This window comes from Aspergillus clavatus, genomic scaffold, assembly GCF_000002715.2.
Source record: "Aspergillus clavatus NRRL 1 1099423829792 genomic scaffold, whole genome shotgun sequence".
Lineage (NCBI taxonomy): Eukaryota > Fungi > Ascomycota > Eurotiomycetes > Eurotiales > Aspergillaceae > Aspergillus > Aspergillus clavatus.
The window spans coordinates 608,063-630,900 of NW_001517107.1; the positions used below are offsets into that span (position 1 = coordinate 608,063).

The 22,838-nt window shown below is 48.9% G+C and overlaps 9 protein-coding genes across 9 annotated transcripts, besides 2 other annotated features; 3 read left to right on the forward strand and 6 right to left on the reverse strand.

Annotated features, from left to right (window-relative positions):
- Positions 1-340: 340 nt before the first annotated feature.
- Positions 341-3,168, forward strand: GbpA (the record flags this gene model as incomplete). Its single annotated transcript, XM_001275185.1, has 2 exons — positions 341-1,631; positions 1,682-3,168. The coding sequence occupies 2 exons, from the start codon at positions 341-343 to the stop codon at positions 3,166-3,168; spliced, it is 2,778 nt and encodes a 925-aa protein (XP_001275186.1).
- Positions 3,169-4,063: 895 nt separating this feature from the next.
- ACLA_044810 (uncharacterized protein) lies at positions 4,064-4,249 on the reverse strand (the record flags this gene model as incomplete). Its single annotated transcript, XM_001275186.1, has 1 exon — positions 4,064-4,249. The coding sequence occupies one exon, from the start codon at positions 4,247-4,249 to the stop codon at positions 4,064-4,066; it is 186 nt and encodes a 61-aa protein (XP_001275187.1).
- A 970-nt stretch (positions 4,250-5,219) lies between these two features.
- On the reverse strand, positions 5,220-5,500 carry ACLA_044820 (putative C2H2 transcription factor; the record flags this gene model as incomplete). Its single annotated transcript, XM_001275187.1, has 2 exons — positions 5,220-5,365; positions 5,425-5,500. The coding sequence occupies 2 exons, from the start codon at positions 5,498-5,500 to the stop codon at positions 5,220-5,222; spliced, it is 222 nt and encodes a 73-aa protein (XP_001275188.1).
- A 1,494-nt stretch (positions 5,501-6,994) lies between these two features.
- ACLA_044830 (cytochrome P450) lies at positions 6,995-8,497 on the reverse strand (the record flags this gene model as incomplete). Its single annotated transcript, XM_001275188.1, has 1 exon — positions 6,995-8,497. The coding sequence occupies one exon, from the start codon at positions 8,495-8,497 to the stop codon at positions 6,995-6,997; it is 1,503 nt and encodes a 500-aa protein (XP_001275189.1).
- A 2,104-nt stretch (positions 8,498-10,601) lies between these two features.
- Positions 10,602-10,632: a microsatellite.
- Positions 10,602-10,633: a microsatellite.
- Positions 10,634-11,008: 375 nt separating this feature from the next.
- Positions 11,009-12,875, forward strand: ACLA_044840 (putative amino acid transporter; the record flags this gene model as incomplete). Its single annotated transcript, XM_001275189.1, has 10 exons — positions 11,009-11,172; positions 11,235-11,248; positions 11,308-11,380; positions 11,443-11,774; positions 11,826-11,969; positions 12,023-12,237; positions 12,289-12,486; positions 12,539-12,566; positions 12,619-12,734; positions 12,789-12,875. 10 exons carry the CDS (start codon positions 11,009-11,011, stop codon positions 12,873-12,875), a joined length of 1,371 nt encoding a protein of 456 aa, XP_001275190.1.
- Positions 12,876-13,312: 437 nt separating this feature from the next.
- ACLA_044850 (putative secreted antimicrobial peptide) lies at positions 13,313-13,618 on the reverse strand (the record flags this gene model as incomplete). Its single annotated transcript, XM_001275190.1, has 1 exon — positions 13,313-13,618. The coding sequence occupies one exon, from the start codon at positions 13,616-13,618 to the stop codon at positions 13,313-13,315; it is 306 nt and encodes a 101-aa protein (XP_001275191.1).
- Positions 13,619-15,409: 1,791 nt separating this feature from the next.
- ACLA_044860 (glycosyltransferase family 2 protein) lies at positions 15,410-17,196 on the forward strand (the record flags this gene model as incomplete). Its single annotated transcript, XM_001275191.1, has 3 exons — positions 15,410-15,446; positions 15,505-16,617; positions 16,676-17,196. 3 exons carry the CDS (start codon positions 15,410-15,412, stop codon positions 17,194-17,196), a joined length of 1,671 nt encoding a protein of 556 aa, XP_001275192.1.
- A 707-nt stretch (positions 17,197-17,903) lies between these two features.
- ACLA_044870 (uncharacterized protein) lies at positions 17,904-19,211 on the reverse strand (the record flags this gene model as incomplete). Its single annotated transcript, XM_001275192.1, has 5 exons — positions 17,904-18,152; positions 18,212-18,619; positions 18,672-18,889; positions 19,015-19,082; positions 19,150-19,211. The coding sequence occupies 5 exons, from the start codon at positions 19,209-19,211 to the stop codon at positions 17,904-17,906; spliced, it is 1,005 nt and encodes a 334-aa protein (XP_001275193.1).
- Positions 19,212-19,787: 576 nt separating this feature from the next.
- Positions 19,788-20,982, reverse strand: ACLA_044880 (glycosyltransferase family 32 protein; the record flags this gene model as incomplete). Its single annotated transcript, XM_001275193.1, has 2 exons — positions 19,788-20,418; positions 20,492-20,982. 2 exons carry the CDS (start codon positions 20,980-20,982, stop codon positions 19,788-19,790), a joined length of 1,122 nt encoding a protein of 373 aa, XP_001275194.1.
- Positions 20,983-22,838: the final 1,856 nt, after the last annotated feature.

The window sequence follows — 22,838 nt, forward strand, 5'->3', positions numbered from 1 at the left end:
ACCAATCCGGGAAGTTGTTTACAACGCGATGCAGTGCTCGCTGGTGTTTCAACCTCGGCGTCGACCCCGTCTGGCAGCTGGCGATGGTTAGTGATGAGGAGGTCCCTCTTTTGCTGCCTCTTCATTGGCAGCCTAGAAAGCACGTTCGTTTAAAGATAAAGGCCCAGAGAAAATTTTTGCAACTATGAAGATGCAAGACTAAGGTTTTGGTACACAAGCCTACTTTGGTACCACTGGCTTATTATTTTTTTTTCCCAGTGACGGTCAAAGGGTATTTAGACTTGCCCACGTCCTTCTCATTCTTCTTCTCTTCATCGTACTCATTCTTCCTGGTCATAGAATGGACTTCACCATTATTACTCGTCCCATGTCGGCGCGGTTTCCCTGGTTTCTCTCCACCCTTTTCCCTCCCCGCAAACCTCAGCCATCGGCGTCGGCGTCGGTTTCCGTCTCGACGCAGACTGTGCCCAATAGCCGACCGCCATCTGTCAATGAGGTCACACCGTCTCCGGAGGAGCTCTTGGAAGCTCGCCGGGAGAGAGCACGCATGGAAGCAGAGGAGGTCCTCCGGAATCTGGTCGGTCAAGAGCATGTCAAACGGCGATTGAACGAGATCCAGACATGGATCAACATCTGCCAGAGACAGGGTAAGGACCCCAAGGATGAGTGGTACAACATCGTCCTTCAGGGAAATGAAGGCATTGGCAAGACCACTGTCGCACGGGTATATGCGAACATTCTCTTTGCCATGGGCATCGTGGACATGCCGACCGTCCAAGAAATCTCTGGAGCCGCGCTGGCCGCGCAGGGATCAGAGGGGCTGCAGCAGGTGATCACCAGCATGATCGATGCTGCAACTCCGTCGGCACAGACGGTCGGGGTCCTGCTCATCGAAGATCCCCATCTTTTGACAACAACGGCCTGCTGTGATAGCGGCCGCGAGGTCTTCGATTGCCTTTTTAAGGCAATGGAGCGCACGACCGGCAGAGTGATTGTCGTACTCACAGGCAACCCTTCAGAAATGGAGGAGCTTGTCCGCCTTCACCCTCGATTCGAAAGAATGATGTGTTGCACTCTACAATTCGCTGACTTTGACTCAAACGATTATCTCACCTTGCTTGCTCGATGCATGCAAGACCGCTTTGGCAGTGATCTCGAGGTCGATGGAGGTCTAGATGGCCCGTACATGCAGATGGCCGCTCGTCGACTGGTTCGCGCAGCTGCCGGCAATGGGCCCCGAAACGTCCATGCGGTCAAACGTCTGTTGGATAATATGACCCGCCGCCAAGTCCAATACCTGCTAGCCCAACAGCATGAGAGCTCAGAGGAGGCCAACCACTTTTCTCTCTCAAAAGAAGACTTGGTGGGCCCCAGGCCAGCAGATGTTATGGCTAAGAGCCAGGCTTGGGCCAACATGCAGAAGCTCGTTGGACAAGATGCGGCCAAGGCATCGGTAGCCGAGATAATCGATACAGTTGAGGAGAACTACTGGCGTGAATCCCGGAATCAGCGACCATTCTCTATCCGCGTCAACAGAATCTTTATCGGACCGTCAGGCACCGGTAAATGCACGGTCGCCACGTTGTATGGGCAGGTCCTAGCTGAGCTGGGTATTCTGACCAGCGGAGAAGGTGAGTTGTCTCAACTCTCATGCGAAAATTAGTGCTGACAACACAATTAGTCGTGAACGTGCGAATTTCTCACAAGCCCGATGTGTCTCTAGTGATCGAGGATCTGTTGGAGTCGACCGTTGGTAACGTTCTCCTAGTTGACGTGTCCGACGTGAATGAGGCGTCGGAAATCATGCTGGATTCTCTCCTCAACCAATTGTCACTTCTCCCTCGCCATGATCGGTGCGTCATTCTTGTCGGGCCCTCCAGCCGCATTGAACCTATGCTTTGTCAGCATCGCAACGATATGTTGAAGGTTTTCAGGCAGCACCACCTTGTCCACTTCCATCCGTTTTCCCGTGCCCAGATGCAACAGATCCTCGAGATGAAACTGTGCGACCAGGAGGTTCAGGCAACTCCCGGAGCAATTGATGATGCCATGAAGGCTCTCGAACATGCTCGCATGCGCCAGGATTTTGATCATGGCAGAGCGATCGCTCACCTGCTCGGCTCGGCTCACGCTGCCTATGAGCGCAGCCAATCCCAGGAAGACCATGATGAGTTGCAGACAAATCGAATTCTGGTGTCTGAGAACTTCAAGGTAGACGACGTGTGCGGCCAAAAAACATTGAACTTCGGCGAGGAGTTGAAACATACCCTCGTAGCAGATGACATTGTTCTGCTGCTGGAACGCTACCACCATGATCTAAGAGCCTCCTGGTTGCTGGGCGTGGATCCCTCCAGACGAGTGCCGCTTGCAATCATCTTCAAGGGTGCCTCGGGGATCGGCAAACGGATCGTGGCACAATTTTTTGGCCGCCTGTACTACACCATGGGCGCCCTGGCTTCCGCAACAGTGGTGGAGTGTTCTGCGACCGACCTTATCCCTCAGGATAGTCGCACCGCATCCACCCAAGCCCGCTCGTTGCTGGAAAAAAGCCGTGGCGGTGTCCTGTTCGTGGAGGACGCTCATCGACTTGGCGAATTCGAATCCGCTACTCAAACGATTAACGACCTCATCTACCTTCTTCCCAGATACTCTCGGGACACTGTTGTGATTCTGGCAGGATCTGGATCCGAGATGGACCAGATGCTCTCCACCCAGCCTCGCCTCTCAAGTCTTTTTCAAGAAGAGATTGTGTTTAAGAGCCCGACGCCCCGCGAACTTCTTCGCTTGCTGGACCAACGTCTCGATGAGGAGAAGATCCCAGGACCGCGACCCTTCTTCACAGATACTCGCACAGAGACCTACCGCGAGTTTACGCGCGCCATGCAAACTCTTTCCATGTTCCCTTGCTGGAGCAACGGCCGCGATATCGATGTCTTGGCCATGTGGATGGTGTCGGCTGTGATGCGCGGAGTCCCGCTGGACGGTGACTCTGTCTCTCCACCCCGTCTATCCGAGGACCAAGCGATGACCTGTGTGGTGAAGATGTATAATCTTAAACGTGATCGCCTTCGCTACAACCAGGATCCCAAGATGAAGTCATTGCCTCGGAATTTGTCGCAGCCCCGTCCAAGCTCTGCCATGAAGAGCGGGGTCCGATTCCCTGTCTAGACCTTCCAAGGCCATTGACCGTTCTTTAGCCTGTTCTGTCCAATCACGTTCGTTTATTATGATGCCTCCATGATTCCTGAATCTTTCATGCGTTATGTTTCCACCTTGTCCTTCATTACCATTGCATTTGCATCGGGGGAGCTTTGCGTTGATTATTTCTTGCTCTCTTCGATTTTCGTGCCATCTTGGCTCTCATTTTCTGTCCCGGGTTTCTTGTGGGACTCGACGTTGAATTTACGATGTACTACGATCAGAATGACTGCATTGACGATATTTAATGTGTATATGACTTGTCTGGCTTAGAAGCTGCTGTTACCTCACTCTCGTTTCTCGAATTTGATGACATACTATCTCACATCTGAGTCAGTTATTTGTTTCAGTCACCAACTTCAATGAAGATACGCTAGCTTTGCTAACGATCCTAGATTGTTTTGAAGTCCCCGTTTGGGCCTGTACTGGCGTTCCCACTCGGCGCTATCTTTGTTCCATTTCGCCCAAAACAGGATACTTGAATCGTTGCCTTGCGCCTGAGATTACAGAGAACTTTTTTGTTGCTAAATCCGGTCCTTTGAGACCTTGACCAGATTGTACTCAAATCAATGGTTTCATGAGGATCTTTGAACGAACGGTAAAACTGATTTCATGGCTATCCTCCAAGCGCCAGCATCTTCGTCAGATTTGAGTCCATGGAAGAGTTGACTGGGATTCCGAATTTCGTAGTCAGCGGGGAGAATACAAAAGAGACTACCAAGAGAGAAAAAAAAATAGGCTGGTATATTTGCATCAATTGCCGTACAAATCACATCAACAGTCGAGGATCCACGGCAGAAGTTGAGAAAACCAAAACATTATCATTACAGTCCGTAATCATGCATGGCCAGGCATAAAGATTCTACTATTTCACTGGGGACAGCAACCACTGCTTGGTCTCGGGGTCCAAGCACTCTTGCTCTGCCTTTTTCCATTCCCTGATAACGTGGTCTGCCTTGGCCTTGAAGCGAGGGGTGATTCGTGCAGGAAACTCCTCAGGCATGCACACGAATCCTTGCGTCAAGTGGTCTGGGTCAGCCTCTAGCACCATTGCATTGACTTGATTCGTTCATCATACCCCACGTCAGGTAGGTCCATACTCCTATAACAAGTCAGGATGTGATCCCCAAATCTGGTGAACAAGACGAACCATCATAAGTAATCGTAGTCCGCCGCTGCGTAGCGTCTGTCCGATGTACATCTCCTGTCGATGCGAATAGATACCGCCTCACGTGTCCAAAAATATTTTGACTACCTCGTCACTTGACAGGACAATAAGAACCCCGGTTCCGAGGATTAGACTGTAGACAGGACCATATTCTTGTGCCCAATTCTGAAACTGCAGGTGGGCATCTTGAACGGTGTGAGCGTTGCGCACGAACAACCCAAGTCGAAGAGCACTTACCTGATGAACGTTACAGATTATGGGAAGCGTCGGGGGACCCAGAGGAATGTTTTTAGGCCGGCGGCCAATGGATAGCAGACGCACAAGCAGGAAGGCAAGGATCTAGTGGGAGACACCCGGATCGGAGGAGGTGGTGGGAGCCCGCTGGGCATCCGCTGCACTCAGATTGGCGGACTGTGCCTGGGGAAGTCGGGATACGGTTTACCTTCCTGAAAAAAGGACCAGTCCTCAGGTGGGCGGACTCGAGTACAAAAGACTTCTGTAGTGGACGAACAAGAAAAACTAGAATTAAAAAAAAAGGAAAAGTCGTGTGCCTCCAGTGCCAGGTCGAATCCTCAATCGCCGAGTGAAGAGACGTCACCACCCAAGCGGACTCTTTGAAATTCGGAGATGAGATCGTTGACTTGCCGCATGCTCATTTGATTGTATTCGGGGAGGATGGGATCAGTCAAGTCGCTATCATTATGTACGATTTCCCCAATTATAGGATTCTCCTGGGCAGCTTCGGCTGCTGAGAGTCGGTCAACCTTGACACCCGCCAACAGCCAGAAATCACCCGCGTATTGACAGAATCCGACTCGTTACCACATGGTCTCTACATTCAAATTCTCTTCATCTACCGTGGTGGGAGGTAATCGACCGACTGATGTAGTTTCGTGCAGATGCCAGATGTTCTTGAAATTCTCAAGGCGTTATGGGTCCGCAGTAGCAGGTGGCCTGCGCTGAAAAAGCTTTGATATTGGAAGACCATGGAGTGTATTCCTGCAGCAGTCGAGTTAGCAAGCTGATCCAAGCCGTGAAGAACGGTTATCGAAACTAACCCGACATGATGGCGAAGAGGTTCAAGGGGCCGAGGGCCGCGACAGCATGTTGCATCTTTTGCGTCAGATCATCCATGCATAAGGCTTCAAATAGAGCACGAAACGAGAACTTCCAACAGAGGCTCATCGGTGGCATCCATTGTTGTATCGCGTCGTAACACAGATCAGCCGTGGCGGCTTGAAAGCAGGACACAGGAGCAGCCACGTGCATTTTCATCTCCTTGACCACCATCCACGGTGGAAAGTTGTTGAACGTTACAAAACCGTGTCCATCAGGAAGACCAAAAAGTTCTAGTTTTGCATCATTCACAGGAGAAAAGAACTGCACGCATCGCTGCTCCACGTCTTGGGACCAAGTAATGGTCACACAACTGTTACGCGGCTTGATCGTGACGACTTCCTTGAGCAAGAGCAAAATTTGATGTGTCTGCAGCGCCAGTGGGTTATTCAGCCATCGCGACGAAACACCGGTGAGATGACTGTTATCCTCGTCATAGACATACCGAGGGACTCCAGCGAAAATCGAGGCATTCTGCTGCCCTTTCTGTTCCGCATTGTATAGAACGTCCAGCCGCTGCTCCAGAGTCCCGCATGCGAAGGAGGAGACAAACCCAGTCCGGCCGGCGAAGACATCCACGGATCAACGTTTGCCGACGACAGCATGGTCGCATGGTCGGCTAATATGATAGACGGAGGGGAAGAATTGTCGATTGATTGAGTTTCATCTTTCTGTGTGGAATAGAGACACTTGGCTCCTTTCTCGGAGCAGTTCTGGCACAGACAGGCGTTGTTGCAAGCTTTCTTCTGACGGGGGCAATGGTCGCACACGCGTTTCCATGTGACTCCGGAAGAAGCTCCAGAAACGATACAATCGCACGTCCGAAGGTGCCGTCGAAGGAAGGACAGAGGGACGGGACGAGCGGGAATGATTAATTTACTTGCAGGAGAAATCTCTAGAGGGAACTTTTTGCGGGGAAACCCCAAGGCCAAGCAGATCGCCTTGGCTGCAGACGACACGGGGTAGACTACTATCATGAATTCGTGTTAGGTCAGCAGCAGTTCCAACTGCGTGAACTATCTGTGTTTAATTAACGGCAGCTAGCCTGGACTCTGGTATGACCCATGGGGCTACCAATGCTGCGTAACGAGGTTGTCTGAAGGACTTCTTCTCTCAACTGTACTCTGTATATATATTTACCAGGGGATGACCGGAGATGACTCCGGCCAAGGCGAACAAGTCTTCTCCACCTTGATGCCATGACGCTGACTAGTCTTTGCCTGTTATTTGATATGGAAGCAGACTCATCCTTGAGTGAAACTGAATGCGATCAGCCCCAGTGTTGGAACCCTGGTGTCTGTTGCGATCAATCTGCTATGGGGGACTCGATCGCTAAGGCTACAAGGCCCCAATCCTAAAGGGGAAAAAGCGTTAATAGTCACGGGGTATCCAAACTTCACTAGGCCCCTTTTGAGTTAGACCAACTCTCAAAAGGAGGTCACATGATCCATGGCCGCTTCGATTCGTTGTTTGTTTGTTTTCGCAGTTCTACCTGTAATAATAATCCCCAATCTACGTCCGTCGAAATCTGGACTGGATCTCATCAAGAATGACCCCGTCGTCCTTCTCAGCCAAATCCCAGTCTTGTTCAATGATTCCTTGTCGTCGAGGACTCCGGACATGAAAAGCAGCTTTGACTGAAGATGGACTGGATGATTCCAGCGGGCCCTGTTTATCTGCCGACGTGATGTCGTACCCCCAGAGTAAGCGAGAAATTACAATGAACAGGCTTGATCGAGCCAGTCGGTGACCAGGACATGCTCTCCGACCGAATCCAAATGCGGCCACCGGAAGCTCCGGGTTCTCGATGTATCTCTCCGGCCGAAACCGAGTGGGATCTCCAAAGATGGACTCATCCATATTCATGCCGTATTGATTGGCAACGATGGTTGCCCCCCGGGGAATAAAGTACCCCATATATTCGTCGTCTTGCATCACTGCATGCGGCACGGCGATCGGCGATATTGGGCGCCATCGCAGAAGCTCCGAGATGATCGCGTTGATGAACGGGAGCTGGTCAAGATCGTCAAATGATGGCATCCGGTCCGAACCCACGATTGAGTCCAGCTCCCGCTGCGCCTTGCTCACCACAGTAGGATACAAAACGCTCACTAGCACAAATATGTCCAGCACCATCTTGGTTGTGTGGATGCCTGCAACATACAGTTCTCCGAGCGAATAGCACACATGATCCCATGGGAGTGCCATGATGTCCCTTTTCCCCGTGACTTCCCGCGACCAATTCCAGCAATCCGCAGTCAGAGCTGTCTCGCAGCATTCCCGATACACTGCCTTGGTCTTGTCGTGGAGCGTCGCTGCTTCGGTTCTCCATGTCCACCAGAAGCGCGGTAGTCGATCGAGGATGGGGAACAAGTCAAGCAGGAGAGTCCATGATGAGGCCCCTCGTAGGATAAAGCTAGCCATGTCATTGATTTGTTCCAACCTGCGATGATCGCCATTGTCGCGACCTCGTTCTTTTCCATACACGAGTGTGAACATTACATTCGAAGTGTACTGATGAAATCCGTGCGAAAAATCATCTGTAGAGAGAAACTCATGCAATAGATACTTGCTCTGAATGTCTTGCAGATAGCGATAAGCATTGGTCTGGTGGACGCCCAACAGAGAGCCATGCAGCCGGCGGTTCAGTCGCCATTCGGCGCCATATGGCATGAAAGCAGCAGCGAGTCCTTTATATAAATATTTGTCCATCCATACCGAGGGGGCCCTCGAGCTGTAGATGTTCCCTCGCTTCTCCAGCAGATCCTGCGCGGCTTGGCGCGTGCCGAGTATTATAAACGTCCGGCCCCCGATGCTAAAGCTGACGACTGGTCCGTATTCCCGACTCCATTTCTGAAACGTGGTCGCGATGTCCTTCCCAGGAAGCGAGCCTGAGAGTAGAGTAGGCCCTGGAGGCAAACATAGTTTGGCCACCCGACCGGGGTTTAGACGCCAGCAGTATATCGCCAGCGATACAAGGACAGCTATGGCGATCGCAAGTTGGATTGATTCCATTGCTAGAAATGAATGATGCTTAATTCAATGGTCTCCCGCGGATGATGGACACTCATATATGGTGGCGAGAATGATCAGCATCTAAAGTACGAGCCCACGATTTACACGACCGATTCATGGACACCTGGGAAGACACGTCAGGCGGCTTAGGACCAGCAAACCTGATTTTTAGGTCGCCGAGTCGAAACGGGATACGGGGGAGTGTGTGGTGGGATTAGCGAAGACGCAGCTGAGAGATGATGCATAAACCGGCGGGGAAAGCAGGGGGACCAAGCGGTATCATCGATCGCATTCTCCCTGCTCCTAGATCTCAATCTCAAGAATGAGATGGCTGCCCGTGACCCCCATGTGCCAATAGTTATAGTCTTCATGCCGAGTATGTACAGGAGCAACAGTCACCAGGGTGTATGTCTGCAGGGCAGCATGGACTTTGGTGCCAACGATAAGAGGTCGATGGGCTCAGATGTGGAGGACTGTAGCATTGGTATCATGATATCAGGGGATGTTGGGGGAAAGGGTGCGCAGGGTGGAATGAAGACGTGAATTTTGTACTGGAAACAGGTTAACTCCTAGAGAACAGATTGATACCGACTCCTTGCATTCAAACGGGATCGAAGAGTCGCTGCTGCTGCCGCTTGGTTGTCGTTGTTGTTGAGCAAAGGGGCCATCGGTCGGGAGACCGACCAGATAAATTAATGACTGCCGCCATTCTATCCCCAATGTCCTTCTTGAACAGTGCGAGATTGGTTTTGTAGGTTTATACTTGGATGGAAGGAAAGTGAGAGGATTATTTGTTTCCCTGAGGAAGAGACAAGGAGTCAAGCCACTCAGTCCATCAGGACATTGTTCTTCTTGTGATCGCAGATGAATAAATGAATGGAAGAGCACAATGCTGAGATGAAATCCCATTTACAGAGTAGAACACGGCTACAATTTGATCCCAATATTATCTTATTATTATCCTTGGAAGAGGATAGAAGTCCTCTCCCTGGACGGGCGTGTACCGAGTCACTCGCCAGTCGCCACACCGGCTGCCAAATGCAACATCGACAGATTCGAGGAGACTGGGAGTGGGATGCACAACTTCCAAAACTCACTACTACTCCGTAGATCCGAAAGACATTCTTCATTCTTAAAATGATCCACCCGGTTTGCTACACAGTTCACCGACCGGACCCGGCCCGGGAGAGAGCCGGCCACGGTGGACCCCAGGGCTATTATTCAGTCAATGGATGGTTACACATTGTCTGCCACTCGTGGACTAGGAATGTACAGACTGCAGAATGTGGCCTGGAGATAGCCCTCAAGCCGTAAAAATGTCGTTTGGAATGCTAGCTAGTGTGGTGAGCACAGTCGAACGCAGACGAACCTTAGGATGAAGAATATCTACGGTTTAGTGTCTACCATATACAACAATCTAGCGACGGGTGGCTGTAGGGAAGCCGAGATGAACTTCGGAGAAGGGTTGCCGACAAGCGACTGCTATCTATCATCTATTTAGTTACCTGCAGATATTTACCAGGTAAACTATCGGACAGAACGCTGCCAACAGCCGGAAATCGGTTGAAGTGACGGGTAATCTTAAGCAAAATATCAACCCCCTTCCAGCCTCTCCCCCGGTAAACATCCGCCAGAGAGACAAGAATGCCATGCGGGGGAATAAGACACTCCATGGAGTACTCCAGGATTCCAGAACTCCAGAACTCCAAATGCCCGGTCTCGGATTCAATCGTGCGCGTTTTGAATCGGGACCATCGTGTCCCCCTGTCAGCCAGAAATCTGGAGAGTGGTACCTGTTACGCGATGGAAAAGCCTCACTGGCCTTGAAAATGCGGAGGTTCTGATGCCCAAATCCCTCGATGATGTCTTCTCCAGGGCTTGACCCCGGAGACTAGAACCCTTGACCAGGTTGATCGACTCAAATGTCTCGAATCCTCGATCAAACCGGCCAATCCCACGTGTGAGATCCATCCATGGACGTTGACGATCCACCGCGCAACAGTGGAGTCCCAACAGTAGGATCGTCTCCTTTGGCCAATTTTACTTGCGAAACCGAAATGGTCCCTCCACACAGAAATTTCAGCCCGCAGCTCGCAGCACGAGGAAAAAAAAAAAAAAAAAAAAAAAAAAAAAAAACTGTGAGTGTGAGGACTGAGTCAAGTGCTGCTTGATCCGGTCTGTTTTGTTCTTTACATATACGTAATGCCCATGACTGCTCGATACTACTTATCAGCGACGACGTCCATGTTCGAGATAGCAGAAGCTATCTCTCCAGAGTTTTTGGAGAAGTAATAATAATAAGAACTACCCAAGACGCAAGCCCCTTCACCTATAAACCCTAACGGACTAACGGTAAAGACCTGCCAAGCATCATCCAGGCTAAAACGTAACATTGCTCGGTTAACACTCAAGCCACGCCTTTGTTCTTTCTAGAAGATTGGTTTCGATGCCAATTTTGTTTCCTTCCATCAATCTCGATTTCATCTGACCAGAGATTGTCCACTCGTCGCCATGGCCGTTTCCCAAGATCCCGAGGCGCCCGCCGTGCTGGATGGACACAACGTTGATAGTGATACCGTCGAAAAGAAAGAATATGCGGATGCATCGCCTGCTGCGAATGATCCGTTCGGCAATGAAGAGTGTGGAGAGGTCAAATATCGTGTCATGTCGTGGTGGTAAGAGCTTCCCATCCATGTAGCGTCCGGTCTATGTACAGTTACCTAACCCCATGTTACAGGCAATGCGGAACCCGTAAGAACGGATCAGTCCTATCGAAATCTCTTGGATGGATTGTCTAATTATGCGAATAGTGATGGTTGCTGAAAACATCTCTCTTGGAATCTTGTCCCTCCCGTCTGCCATGGCAACCCTGGGTATAGTCCCGTAAGTACTCTGGCGAACATGACTATATGATGCATCGTCATCCCTGACTTTCCGCGATACAGCGCTGTCATTCTGCTTCTCGGGCTGTCGGGAATCTCGTGGTATACTGGTTATGTGATGGGGCAGTTCAAGTTGCGCTACCCCCAGATCCATAGTATGGGTGACGCGGGTGAGCTCCTGATGGGCCGCTTTGGGCGCGAGTTGTTCGGGATCGGACAGCTTCTATTTCTCATCTTCTTAATGGCCAGTCATGTGCTCACGTTCACCGTGCTCTTCAACACCATCACCAACCACGGTACCTGTACCATTGTATTCGGGGTGGTTGGCTTGATTGTGAGCTTCATCGGTGCTCTCCCGCGAACAGTGGGAAAAGTGTATTGGATGTCCATGGCCTGTGAGTGCCCTTCATGCTCCTGTGGGGAGGAATATACTGACGCACGTATAGCATGCATCAGTATCATGGTCGCAACCATGGTCACGATGATCTCCATCGGAGTCCAAGCACCTGACGACGTCCAAGTTGACGTGACGACCGATGTTTCTTTCCAGAAGGCATTCCTCGCGGTGACGAACATCATCTTCGCTTACAGTATGCTACGCGGTGTTTCCACCCCTTTGTATTGGTGCTGACTCGAGGACAAGTTGCTCATGTCGCCTTCTTCGGCTTCATCTCCGAGATGCACGATCCTCGGGAGTTCCCCAAGTCCTTGGCCATGCTGCAAGTGGTCGATACCACTATGTATATCGTGACGGCAATCGTCATCTATCGCTATGCTGGACCGGATGTGACTTCTCCAGCTTTGTCTTCCGCGGGACCGTTGATGAAGAAGGTCGCGTACGGCCTGGCTATTCCCACAGTATGTGACAGCGCCCCCTGGATGCTTCTTAGATGGTTAACCTCTATCCAGGTAATTATTGCGGGAGTGGTTTTTGGCCATGTAGCCTGCAAGTACATTTACGTGCGTATTTTCCGAGGCTCAAATCACATGCACCAGAATAGCTTCCTGGCTATTGGGTCGTGGGTGGCTATTGCATTTGCCCTTTGGGTGGTTGCTTGGGTGATTGCTGAGTCGATTCCGGTGTTCAACGAGCTCCTGAGTTTGATCGTGAGTATTTGGCGAATCCATCCATCCATGATCGCCTGCTAACATCTTATAGAGCGCCCTTTTCGGCAGTTGGTTCAGTTGTAAGTCTTTCATACTCACGTCACGATATATCTCGCATACTGACTTTCACAGATGGACTGCCCGCCATCTTCTGGCTGGTAATGAACAAGGGGAGATGGTTTACTTCACCTTCCAAGATCTTCCTCACGATCGCCAACATTCTTATTCTCGCTATGGCCTGTACCATTGTACGTACTCGACCACCGAATTGAGAAGAAATGGATCCGCTAACAAGACTTTAGTGTGGTCTGGGACTCTACGTCTCGGGAAAGTCGATTCATGACAGCTCTGCCAAGGCAAGCTGGACATGTAAGAATAACGCGTTATGAAACCAATGACCTTGCCTCAGATTGGTGTTGCATGGATCGAACGAGGGTTTCTGAATGTAGATCATCAATATGACTTACAGTGCAGACAATATGTACATATAAATCACACAGGACACGAATGCATTTGAATAGACTAACAGAAGTATCCATGTCACATTCGGCCGAGAATCTTGATTTGGTTTTGCTAATTACAGGAACATTGGCAAGCATTGTTGTACGGTACCAGCACTAATCCTGGCCACTGCTGCCGATTGGATCCCGTAACACTGTTCCCGTTTAGACCCAGTGCATTAGGACAAGTGGGAGTTGGAAACGACGAAAGCTAACAAATAACAATCCGATTTTACACTGGATTGGTCCCCAGAAACCTTCAAGCTTCGTCACCAGACCATCACTCTTCAGAATATCGGGCTTCATCTGTCTAACGGCTCGACCGTCTAGCAAGTGCCACCATGAATCTTGACCGAACCGAAAGAACTCCAACCAACGGGGAGCTCAACACATGACTGGTCTAATGCTTTGGAGATAAAGGCTCCCTTGCAGTCCTTGCCCTGGTAAAAGGGGGCAGTGGCCTTTTGGAAATCAAGTTTGGCTCCGGTGATCTTGTAGTTGGCGCCCATGTTGGTGCAGCCGCACGAGGTGATCTTGCCCACAGTGGAGACGCCGCAGGAGGCACTGGTGTAGGGGTAGACGATAGTGGCACTGGCCGAGGCCAGGAGGTTAGCAATGGCAAGAAATTTCATTGTGACAAGGTGTTCTGATCTCCAGATTCTAGAGGATAATAGAATGGTGAATTGTCGTGGGGGTGCGGCTATCCACACCCTTATATACCTCGACCAGCACAACCACACCACACAGTTGATCAGGGACTGTATAGATGCTGCTTTGAAGAAGAGCGAAGGGTACTCGGAAATCCGAGAGCGGGATCGTATTTCTGCATGCCAAGTCATACATCGCGTTTGTGATCATCAATGAAAACTTCGCATTAGCTCTTCATACCTACCCCATATTGGTAACTGTATCAGGGGGGAAAGCTGGGCCGAGTCAGACGTTCTTGATCGATTGGTGCAGATGGTTATTCCATGACTTTATCTTCATGCACTCAGCTGGATTCTCTCGGAGACGGCAATCCTAGACCAACCATGAAGAGGTCATATATCACATTCAGCCTAAGTGCTGCAGATCGAGTATGTAAGAGAAATATAAAGATAAGGTGAGTCTTCCAACCATGACATCGTCTGTGAATGAGCAGCAATTACAGATCCCAGAGATTCTCTGGTTGATGTGCGCCAACTGGTGATGATAAATTGAGCAAAAATGCTGGGATTGTTAAAACAACGACGCTAGCCACTTTTGGACATTTGGTGCCTAAGATGGCTGTGACTTTCTGCCTTGGTGCCTTCCGTTTGCGACTGTTTCTTGCCATGGAAGTCCTTAGTGGGTTCGAGGCTCGTAAATTTCGCAAGTCCACATATCACAACAGTTCTCTTCAAGGAGCTCACGATGTGTTTCTGCAGGTGCCATCAAGAGAAGTGGATCATCCTTATCAGAATGACAGGAAGTCTTCTTGAGAGTATTATTATGCTGCGCCCCATCAACAACAAATTCAGTCTATTAATTTGCATGCAACTAATACAGCTGAAAGCTTGGCCCTGCACAGTCTCTTAGTCTCCGCAAAGATAGGCCAGAAGTTCTATGGCCATGGGTCTCATACTCAGCTCCTCAAACAGACTATGCACAATCACTAGGACATCCCCCATTTGAGCACCTCCTCCCCAAAACAGCTGCTTTGTGCTCGCATCTCTGAAGATAGATAGGATCTCCAGACTACTTACATTCGCCAAGAAATACCCCTGATCTGTTTCTCTTGGTAGTGGAACGAATTCCAGAACACTGCTTGGCTACAGGCTCCCATATTTAACATTTCGGATGTCAAGGAACGGCTACGGCAAGCCGCGGTGGTTTTGGCTTCCCCAGTTCTATAATTGTCTCTGGATGTGTCTAGAACCAACGAATTCCTATCTAGCCCCTGGGCTCTGGCTGGGCTCCTCGCGACCATTGACGCCTCTCGCATGGGTAGAGCTTCACTTTTCCCCAATTGGGTAATTAGTGGATCGAAAGTCTCTGTTTTCCGCCAATGGTCCTGCAACATGCTTTTCAATAAAAAGCCACACGCACACCGACTCGCTCAGGGGAAAGCAGAGGGTGTCGTAGCTGGCACAACTAAAATATAGCTGGTCTCCAGGAGATGAGAGAATCAAAAACTGATCGTGGGCATGTAAGGAGACCGTTGAGTACCCATTGAATTGCAAAGCGTCGCCTAGTTCAACCCACCGGCGGTATTGATTATTCAAATGGTTTCTAAACAGAAACAATATGAGATTCAGGAGCTTTCCCTAGATGGGCAAAGCGTGGCTAGTGTCAAATATCGGAAAGCTCTCTATTACGCTTCACAGGCCGCCATCTGGGTTTTCTATCTGTATTTTTTCGTCCGCTTGGCGCTCCTCATCAAATCAGGGGACCAAACATGGCAGATGTGGCTGATGCTGCTGGTTGAGTACCTATTTGCTCGTGAGTTGATTGCGCGCGTCATGCATGGCTCTGCTTGAAACAACTGACGTGCGGAAAGGTCTACCCTATCATGACCAGTTCCTTACGGTAGCAGCGGGCACAACATCCAACAATCGCCCGCGAGGTCGACTGCGACTCCACGGTGATGACGATCTGCCTCGCGTTGATGTCCTGGTACCATGTTGCGGAGAGCCAGTGGAAGTAGTCATGGACACAATCCGGGCAGCTTGTACGATGGACTATCCTGTTACCCAATTTCGAGTACTTCTCCTCGATGATGGTGCCTCCACAGTGTTGCAGAGCGCGGTGACAGATGCGCGCTCACAATGGCCCCATTTATCCTACCATTCGCGCGGCAAGCAGTCAGGTCGCGTGTTCGCGAAGGCCGGAAATCTGAACTATGCGCTCTTTTCCGTACAGAACGACGATCCGCCACAGTTCTGTGCCGTCCTGGACGCCGACTGCATGCCGACAGCGGATTATCTTCGGGCGACACTGCCGCATTTGCTGCGTGATCCCCAGGCTGCGTTGCTGACGACGAGGCAGTACTATTACAACCTGCCCACAGGGGACCCCCTGCAACAATCTCGCGTGCATTTCTACACATGTCACAACGCGGAGTTAGACCGAATGGGAAGCGCCCTAGATGCTGGATCCGGTGCTATCTTCCGGCGAGAGATTGTTGTTGATCTTGGCGGATACCCAACCTTCTCCTTTTCCGAAGACTGGCAATTATCCCTCATACTAAGGGGCCTCGGCCATCGCATCATCCAAGTACTGGAGCCATTGCAACTGGGATTGGTGCCCTCATCGCTGGATGGACATATCTCTCAGAGAAACCGATGGCAGATCGGTCATTCCCAGCAGCCTTCTGTCTTATTCCCTTCAGCTAATCAATCCATTCCCAAGCACCTGCAATGGAGCATCACACTCGGGGGGTTGTCAATTGTCTTTGGTTTGCTGGGATATGTTGTCGGATTTGCAGCCGTCCCGGTTCTTTTGATCTCGAGGCGTGTAATTCCTACTACATCGCCATTCTTTGTCAAAGTACAGGTATTTTCGGCCGTGCTATATTTGTCCCTGACCTGGATCCACGCCCTGATCCAATCTGCGCACGCTGGGTTTCGAATCCCACCATTTGCTCATCTTGAGAACAGTTGGCTGTCAGGTGGTAAGTCCAACAATCGAACGCTTTTTGGCATCCTGCAATTACTGATGGCAAACATTAGCTCATGTATGGGCGATTATTCGATTCCATCTCTTCTCCAGCAAACCAAAAGGATCCTTTGTCACAGGAAGCAGTGATAATTCATGGAATCGCACCACATCGCTACCTTTCTACCACAAGCTGCGTCGAGATCTTCTATATAATGGAGTTCTTCTCAACCTTATCCTGTTCTGTGCCATCTTGGGCTTGTTTGGGTGGTCAACATATGCTGTCGCACCGCTGGCTGCTGCGCAGCGGGTGCCAATCGAACTGCTGGCAACAGTTGCATGGCCACCGCTCCTTCACATCGGGTATCTGGTTCTTAGCAATCTGTGGGTGCCTATCAGATGCTTTCTCGACCCTCCAAAGTATCCCGAGCGAAAATCCCGGATGGCATTGACAGATAGTGGGATCTTTTTTCCTTGTTCTACTGTCAAGATGCAACTCTTTCACCACAAATATCCGCCTCTCGGCCCTTACAACTGCTATGCCATGGTTCCCATTGTCTTAATTGGAATTTTTGTGGCAGCATATGTGCTCTGATGGTCTTTTATATTGTTGGGTATGACCTTGTCTACCATAATTTGTGAACCTAGAATTCGAAGATTCTAGAAACTTATGAATCAGCACAGTCATAATAATACTTCAGTCTTGCGAGCTATAGAGAGGTTCACCATCATATCATTCACTGAACCTTAGTAGGAATATAAGTACAAAAGCATGATCCACTTCCGCAGTCCGCATAGATTGATCATAATAGAACATGCAATCACAGGGCATAGTAGCCCTTACCTGGCAGTCCTCTAGTAGCGAATTTTGATTGGCAAATTGCGGACAATTGCGTACAGGCTATATGTAGCAGTCCAGTCTGAATGCAGAATGTGGAATGCAGGCCATGCAGTTACATTACTTTGTTACTTGGAGATGTACGGAGTAGAAAATTTTTATATGTACATCTGGGAGCAATGAATTAGACTGATTAATCATTATTATTGAATAATAAGTGCTCACAAAGCTGGCTATGTATCAGTATTCAGTATACCCTGAATCAACTATAATCTAAGGTGCAGGAAGGGTAGTGGGCTAGATAATGAATAAAATAGCCTTGTAATCATTGTACAGTATAGTAATGCAGCAAAATTTTGCTTTAACTCAAAATAGTCCTTTTGAGACAGTGAAAACAAAGCCACAGAATCTTTTTATATGTTGTCATGGACAGTTCAATCTTGGCCCACATGTAAATAAATAGCTTAGACTTCATTTGCAAGCAAATTTCCATTCTCCTCGGTCTTCCCACCCCGCAGTTCAACGGACTTCATATAACCTTTGATTGTGCTCCAACCTAGAGAGTAGAAGAGCAGACTGACAAGGGCAACGGTGTAGCCGAGAATTTGCAAAGGATGGATGGGAGTGTGCCAGAGCAGAACAGAAATAGCAATAAGCAAGATGTTCTTAGGAATACTGATGAGCGTCATTGCCAGACCAGAGGTCTTTCCAATCTGTAGCATGTCAGCCAAATCTCATATTGACAGCAATCGCACCCAAAGGAACAGGCTACCAGCAAGAAGATTGAAACATTGAGCATGAATCCAATAGCAGCACTTAGAAGCAGCACCATCCAGCCAGTCTGCATCACTGCTCTCCATTCGAAAGTAGGGTATTCGGTATAGCTGGCAACCACCGAGGTCATAACTGCACACACAGGTGCGAAATAATAAAGGCTGACCAAAGGATCCATCCTGTACTCGCTGTCTGACAGGAGAATCTGCACCATGACCAACCGGTTTGCATCAAAGACCAGACTCGCAAATTGGAAGCAGAAGCCAAGCCAGGAAAATTTGACCTCGCCTGACACAGCCAGTGCGACACTGATTGTAATGACAAGGATGTTGATAAAAGCCGCCGCTGACGGTTTGGCAACCCTCCAGGACCAGCTTGTGATCAGTGTGACAACAGGGCCAGCAGCCTGGCAAAAATCAGAAAAGGGTTGACTGAAATGTTCAAAAGCATCCAGGTACCTTGAGCATTTGAATGAATGAGATATTGAGGTACAGATAAACAACATTACTGCACACCAAGCTGCCGCAGTACAGAAGGCCGATGGGGATGATGCTTCGGCAATACATCCGAGTGTCCATGGAGATACTCTTGCGGCCATCGAGAAGTCTTGTTGTCCGAGCCAGGATTTGGGTGAGGATCGTAGCGAATATTAAATGCCAACAGGTTAAAATAATAGCTAATTGAATCAGTGTTCGAAAGGCAAAGATAGACATAGAGTCAAGATCTGCACTCACGATAACCTGCCATGAGGTCAGTAGATAGTATAAGGAAAGTCATGCGACTATATCACCCCCAACTTACGAAAGTCCGCCGAGTTGATAATCCATTTGTTCAGTAAAATTGTAGCATTAGACCAGAATATCCAAGAACTGAAATGTTTTCATGGGCAAATTAGTATTCCATCTTAAAGACAAGAACAAGCACCATATCACTCACAGGACATCTAGCACAATATGCCAATCTGGCTTTCTGTCACCATAAAGATCATGGACTGCCATGGAAGTTCAATGAGGCCATAAAGATTCAAATAAACAAATCGTGGAGAATAACACTCTAGAAGCCAACTGTGAAATGGATGGCAAGCAAGGTAATAGTGGGGGAACACCTATATATCTGTCATCCATGATAGCTATCCACTTAATTGCTACACCAATGTCAACCTATTAGCAAAGACTTGGAGCCCAACTATACTAACACAGTAGGAAAGGAGAGGCAAAGAATCTGAGATTCTTTCCTGTACCATACTTAGAGCAAGCTCAAATCCACCCAAATCCGGAAGTGGATATGAACCCAACACAGGCTGTTGAGGAGGATTGTAACCCTAGCATCTGGAATACACTAATATCAGCCAACCGTAACATTGGAGCAATAACTTGTATTGAGACAGTCAGCAATCCTAGAAGAGTGTTGCCTGGCTATGAGATCATGGAGATATTGGAACTATATTAACTAACGCCTCATTTACAAATAAAAGACTAGATACTGCCGGGACAACCTAGAGATCTCGTAGAACCCCCAACTCCCTGAATAAAAACATGCATTGCATTCCCTACAATCTTGCCACCAATGAGCTTCTACCATGAGTGTGTGCAGTATGTAATGAAATAGCTCGGCCAGGCCTCCACGTCCATCAACCTCTTGCATTCATCGGCATTAAAAAGAGGATTATCATGAGCCGCCAAACATACCGAGTCCTGATCATCAGCCCAACTGAATGGATAAATCTGTTGTCGCGGGAGGAGGACCAGAGCATCGTGTAGCCGTTCGTCATTCAGGTACTCCTCTTCACAGAACAACGACCACGAAGGCTGGCGCTGCCGAATTCGATGACAAACATGCTGTTTCATTGATTCAGCTCCAGAATGCGCATAATAGTTCTTAATCATAAGGCTTAGAGCACCAGGCCCAGTCAAACCTTCCACAGAGCCATCGCCAGTGCCTTCCGGGTGCTCCAGCACAAACAAGATGGCCATGAGCCAGAAAGGATGTCCTGGGGGAGATGCCATCCAGCCGTTGGGAACAGCTGCCGAACTCATGAGGTCTTCGCTATGAGCCATTCTTCCCATAAAGGCTCTTTGAACACGGCGATTTTGGCTACGGTGAGAAGACGAGAGGATCGTCTTGTGCGCAGCCAGCGAGGTTCCGTGTCCTGTGAAGAGTGGCTCGACAGGGATGAGAGCTTCGGTATCCACATCCGCATACATGCTAAAATGGTGAAAGTCAAGGAAGTTCCGTCAATATACGTATCGACGCCTGATACTTGGAGAGGAACACGCACCCTCCAAACAGATACATATAGAAGTTGCGGACCAGATCAGCGCGCAAAATCTCCTTGGGCAACGCGGCATACTCGTCCCAGAACCACGGGAAATATTGCTGGACCAGCATGTTGTTGGTCTGGTCATCCCAGAGCACCCATTCCCAATCTGGGTTCTGCTCTCTCATTGTCTGTACCCAAGCTTGGGCACGCCCCGACATGTTGCTCCCAGCTGGAAACCATGTTTGATGGATAATCTTGGGAATCGTGACCGGGTCACGCGAAATTGGGCGTGCTAGCAGCTCTCGCGCTGACACTTCACGGGCTATGGAGGGTTTGGACAGATGTGAAGTGAGTTTTGCGCGCGATTCAAGGGGAACGACGGCCTCCTGGAAGTGGTATAGGATGAAGATCAGGATAGCCGCTCCAAAGCAGTACTGATACCGCCGGCGAGAGCATTGCGCGCCCAGCCGACGAAGGAGCGAAGGGGGAAAACGAGCCTCGGATAGCATGGTGATCGGCCAGTTGAAAGATTGGGTGATGATGGCGGTCGGCGGATTTGAGTCGCCATCGGGCGCTTTGAGTATATCTACTCAAATTTTTTCTGATCTAGATGAACTGGAGAAAGGTTACATTTAATATTTACATCTGTGATCTGATCCATTAACCAGTTACATGCACAAGCCTCGAAGTCTGCTATTGGTTGGGCTTTGTGCTCAGGTGGTACCTGTATGAAGATCCCCCTTACCGTATCCGGGCTGCTTTATCAACTGCATTCTGAAACCAGCAATGGTGTATTCTGAAGAGTCTTCACTATTTGGCTCAAGAGCTTTCTGAATTTTTTTAATATATCATTATTCATTCAAACTTTTTGTGTTCCAGAATGGTTTTGGGTTCACACTGGCTTTCCCATCCTATTTTAACTCTACTTTCCGTCCACTTGGATACTAACTTGCCTGATAGTTATTATCAGGCTGCCCTTTGCAATGACAATTTGTGTCGACCCTCCTTTGATACAGGTGTCAACATTTCTAATACTTATGTTCAGGCAATGCCAAGATCCGAATGCGGAGTGGCCCAATACTGGAAGTTCTAGTTGAGATTTGTATTGTTCCAACTTATCTGCTCATCCGCAAACGACCACCCAACCCCAGTGATAGATTTTCCCTATTTTTGAGGACAACAATGAAGTTAAAACAATGGTTCTTTGGGAGCCCACACTTCTAGTGTTCCAATGGTTGTGATTTCCATGTTCATACTGTCAGATCCATAGAACTTGTCATCTCTGGAAACATCTGTATAGTAATGGATAGCTACTGCTTAATTGGGTGTCCCTGATGTTACTATTTTAGAAACTAAATCATTTGTTTCCTTCTGGTGTGTGGTCCATACCTAGGGGCGAAAAGGGGTTTTATAGAGTGCTGGCATAATGAACTGCCCTGAAGTGAGAGAGAGAGCTAAGACTATATATCTAAACACAACAGACACTCCACCTGTTTATACTTTGTATTTGCCTGCCTGGTACTGGATATAAACCTAAAACAGCTGGATTGGGAAAAATGGCCACTTAATATGTACTAGGTAAAGGGATGAAAGATACTGCCCTAAGACGCTGCAACCATAAGCCATAGATGAGGCGCAGACGGGACCATCAGTACAGTGTCCAAACCATCTACAAACACTCAGCTCGAGAACATTAGAAATTAAACACAATTCCTTCACAGAGGATTCATGTGCCCTAGACCAACTGTCTATCATGGGTAGTGGCTGGACCATAATTGAAGGCGCCACAAACATAACTCCAATCGAAGGATCCATCATCGCAGCCTCATCTTCCCCAGTCAAATGGACTACAGGGCTTGATGAAAACTTGGTGAACTTGACCGAGTTGCGACTCTGCATGTCTTCCCTCTGAGGAGCTAAAAGTACTGTCATAAGGACTACTGATACTGACTAACTAGGGTCAGGACACCATTTTAGTGCTGCAGTAGAACCCCTACAATAGGTACTGTGTTTAACAAGAAGGAGATGCAGATCAAGCATTGTGAGTAGAAGCAACCTATGGATAACATGGATCTTGATTTTGTAATGGGGTCTGCCACTATCACAGAGAGAGAATGTTAGGTGCTAATGGTCTAAATATCATAGTGGCAAGAGGTAAGCATGCCGAATAGGGCCACTAGTGAATAAGCCTAAAGAGCTTTATTATACCACAGGTCTCTATAGGCTTATCATATACTGTGTTAATTCTAGGCACACACACTATAAATTTGGTGCTTTATATTAATTGCCCCAAGCCCTTATCCATAATTTTATAGTTTAGTATTCAGCAGATAGTCTCTAAAGTTAATGAAACCCATGAACATTG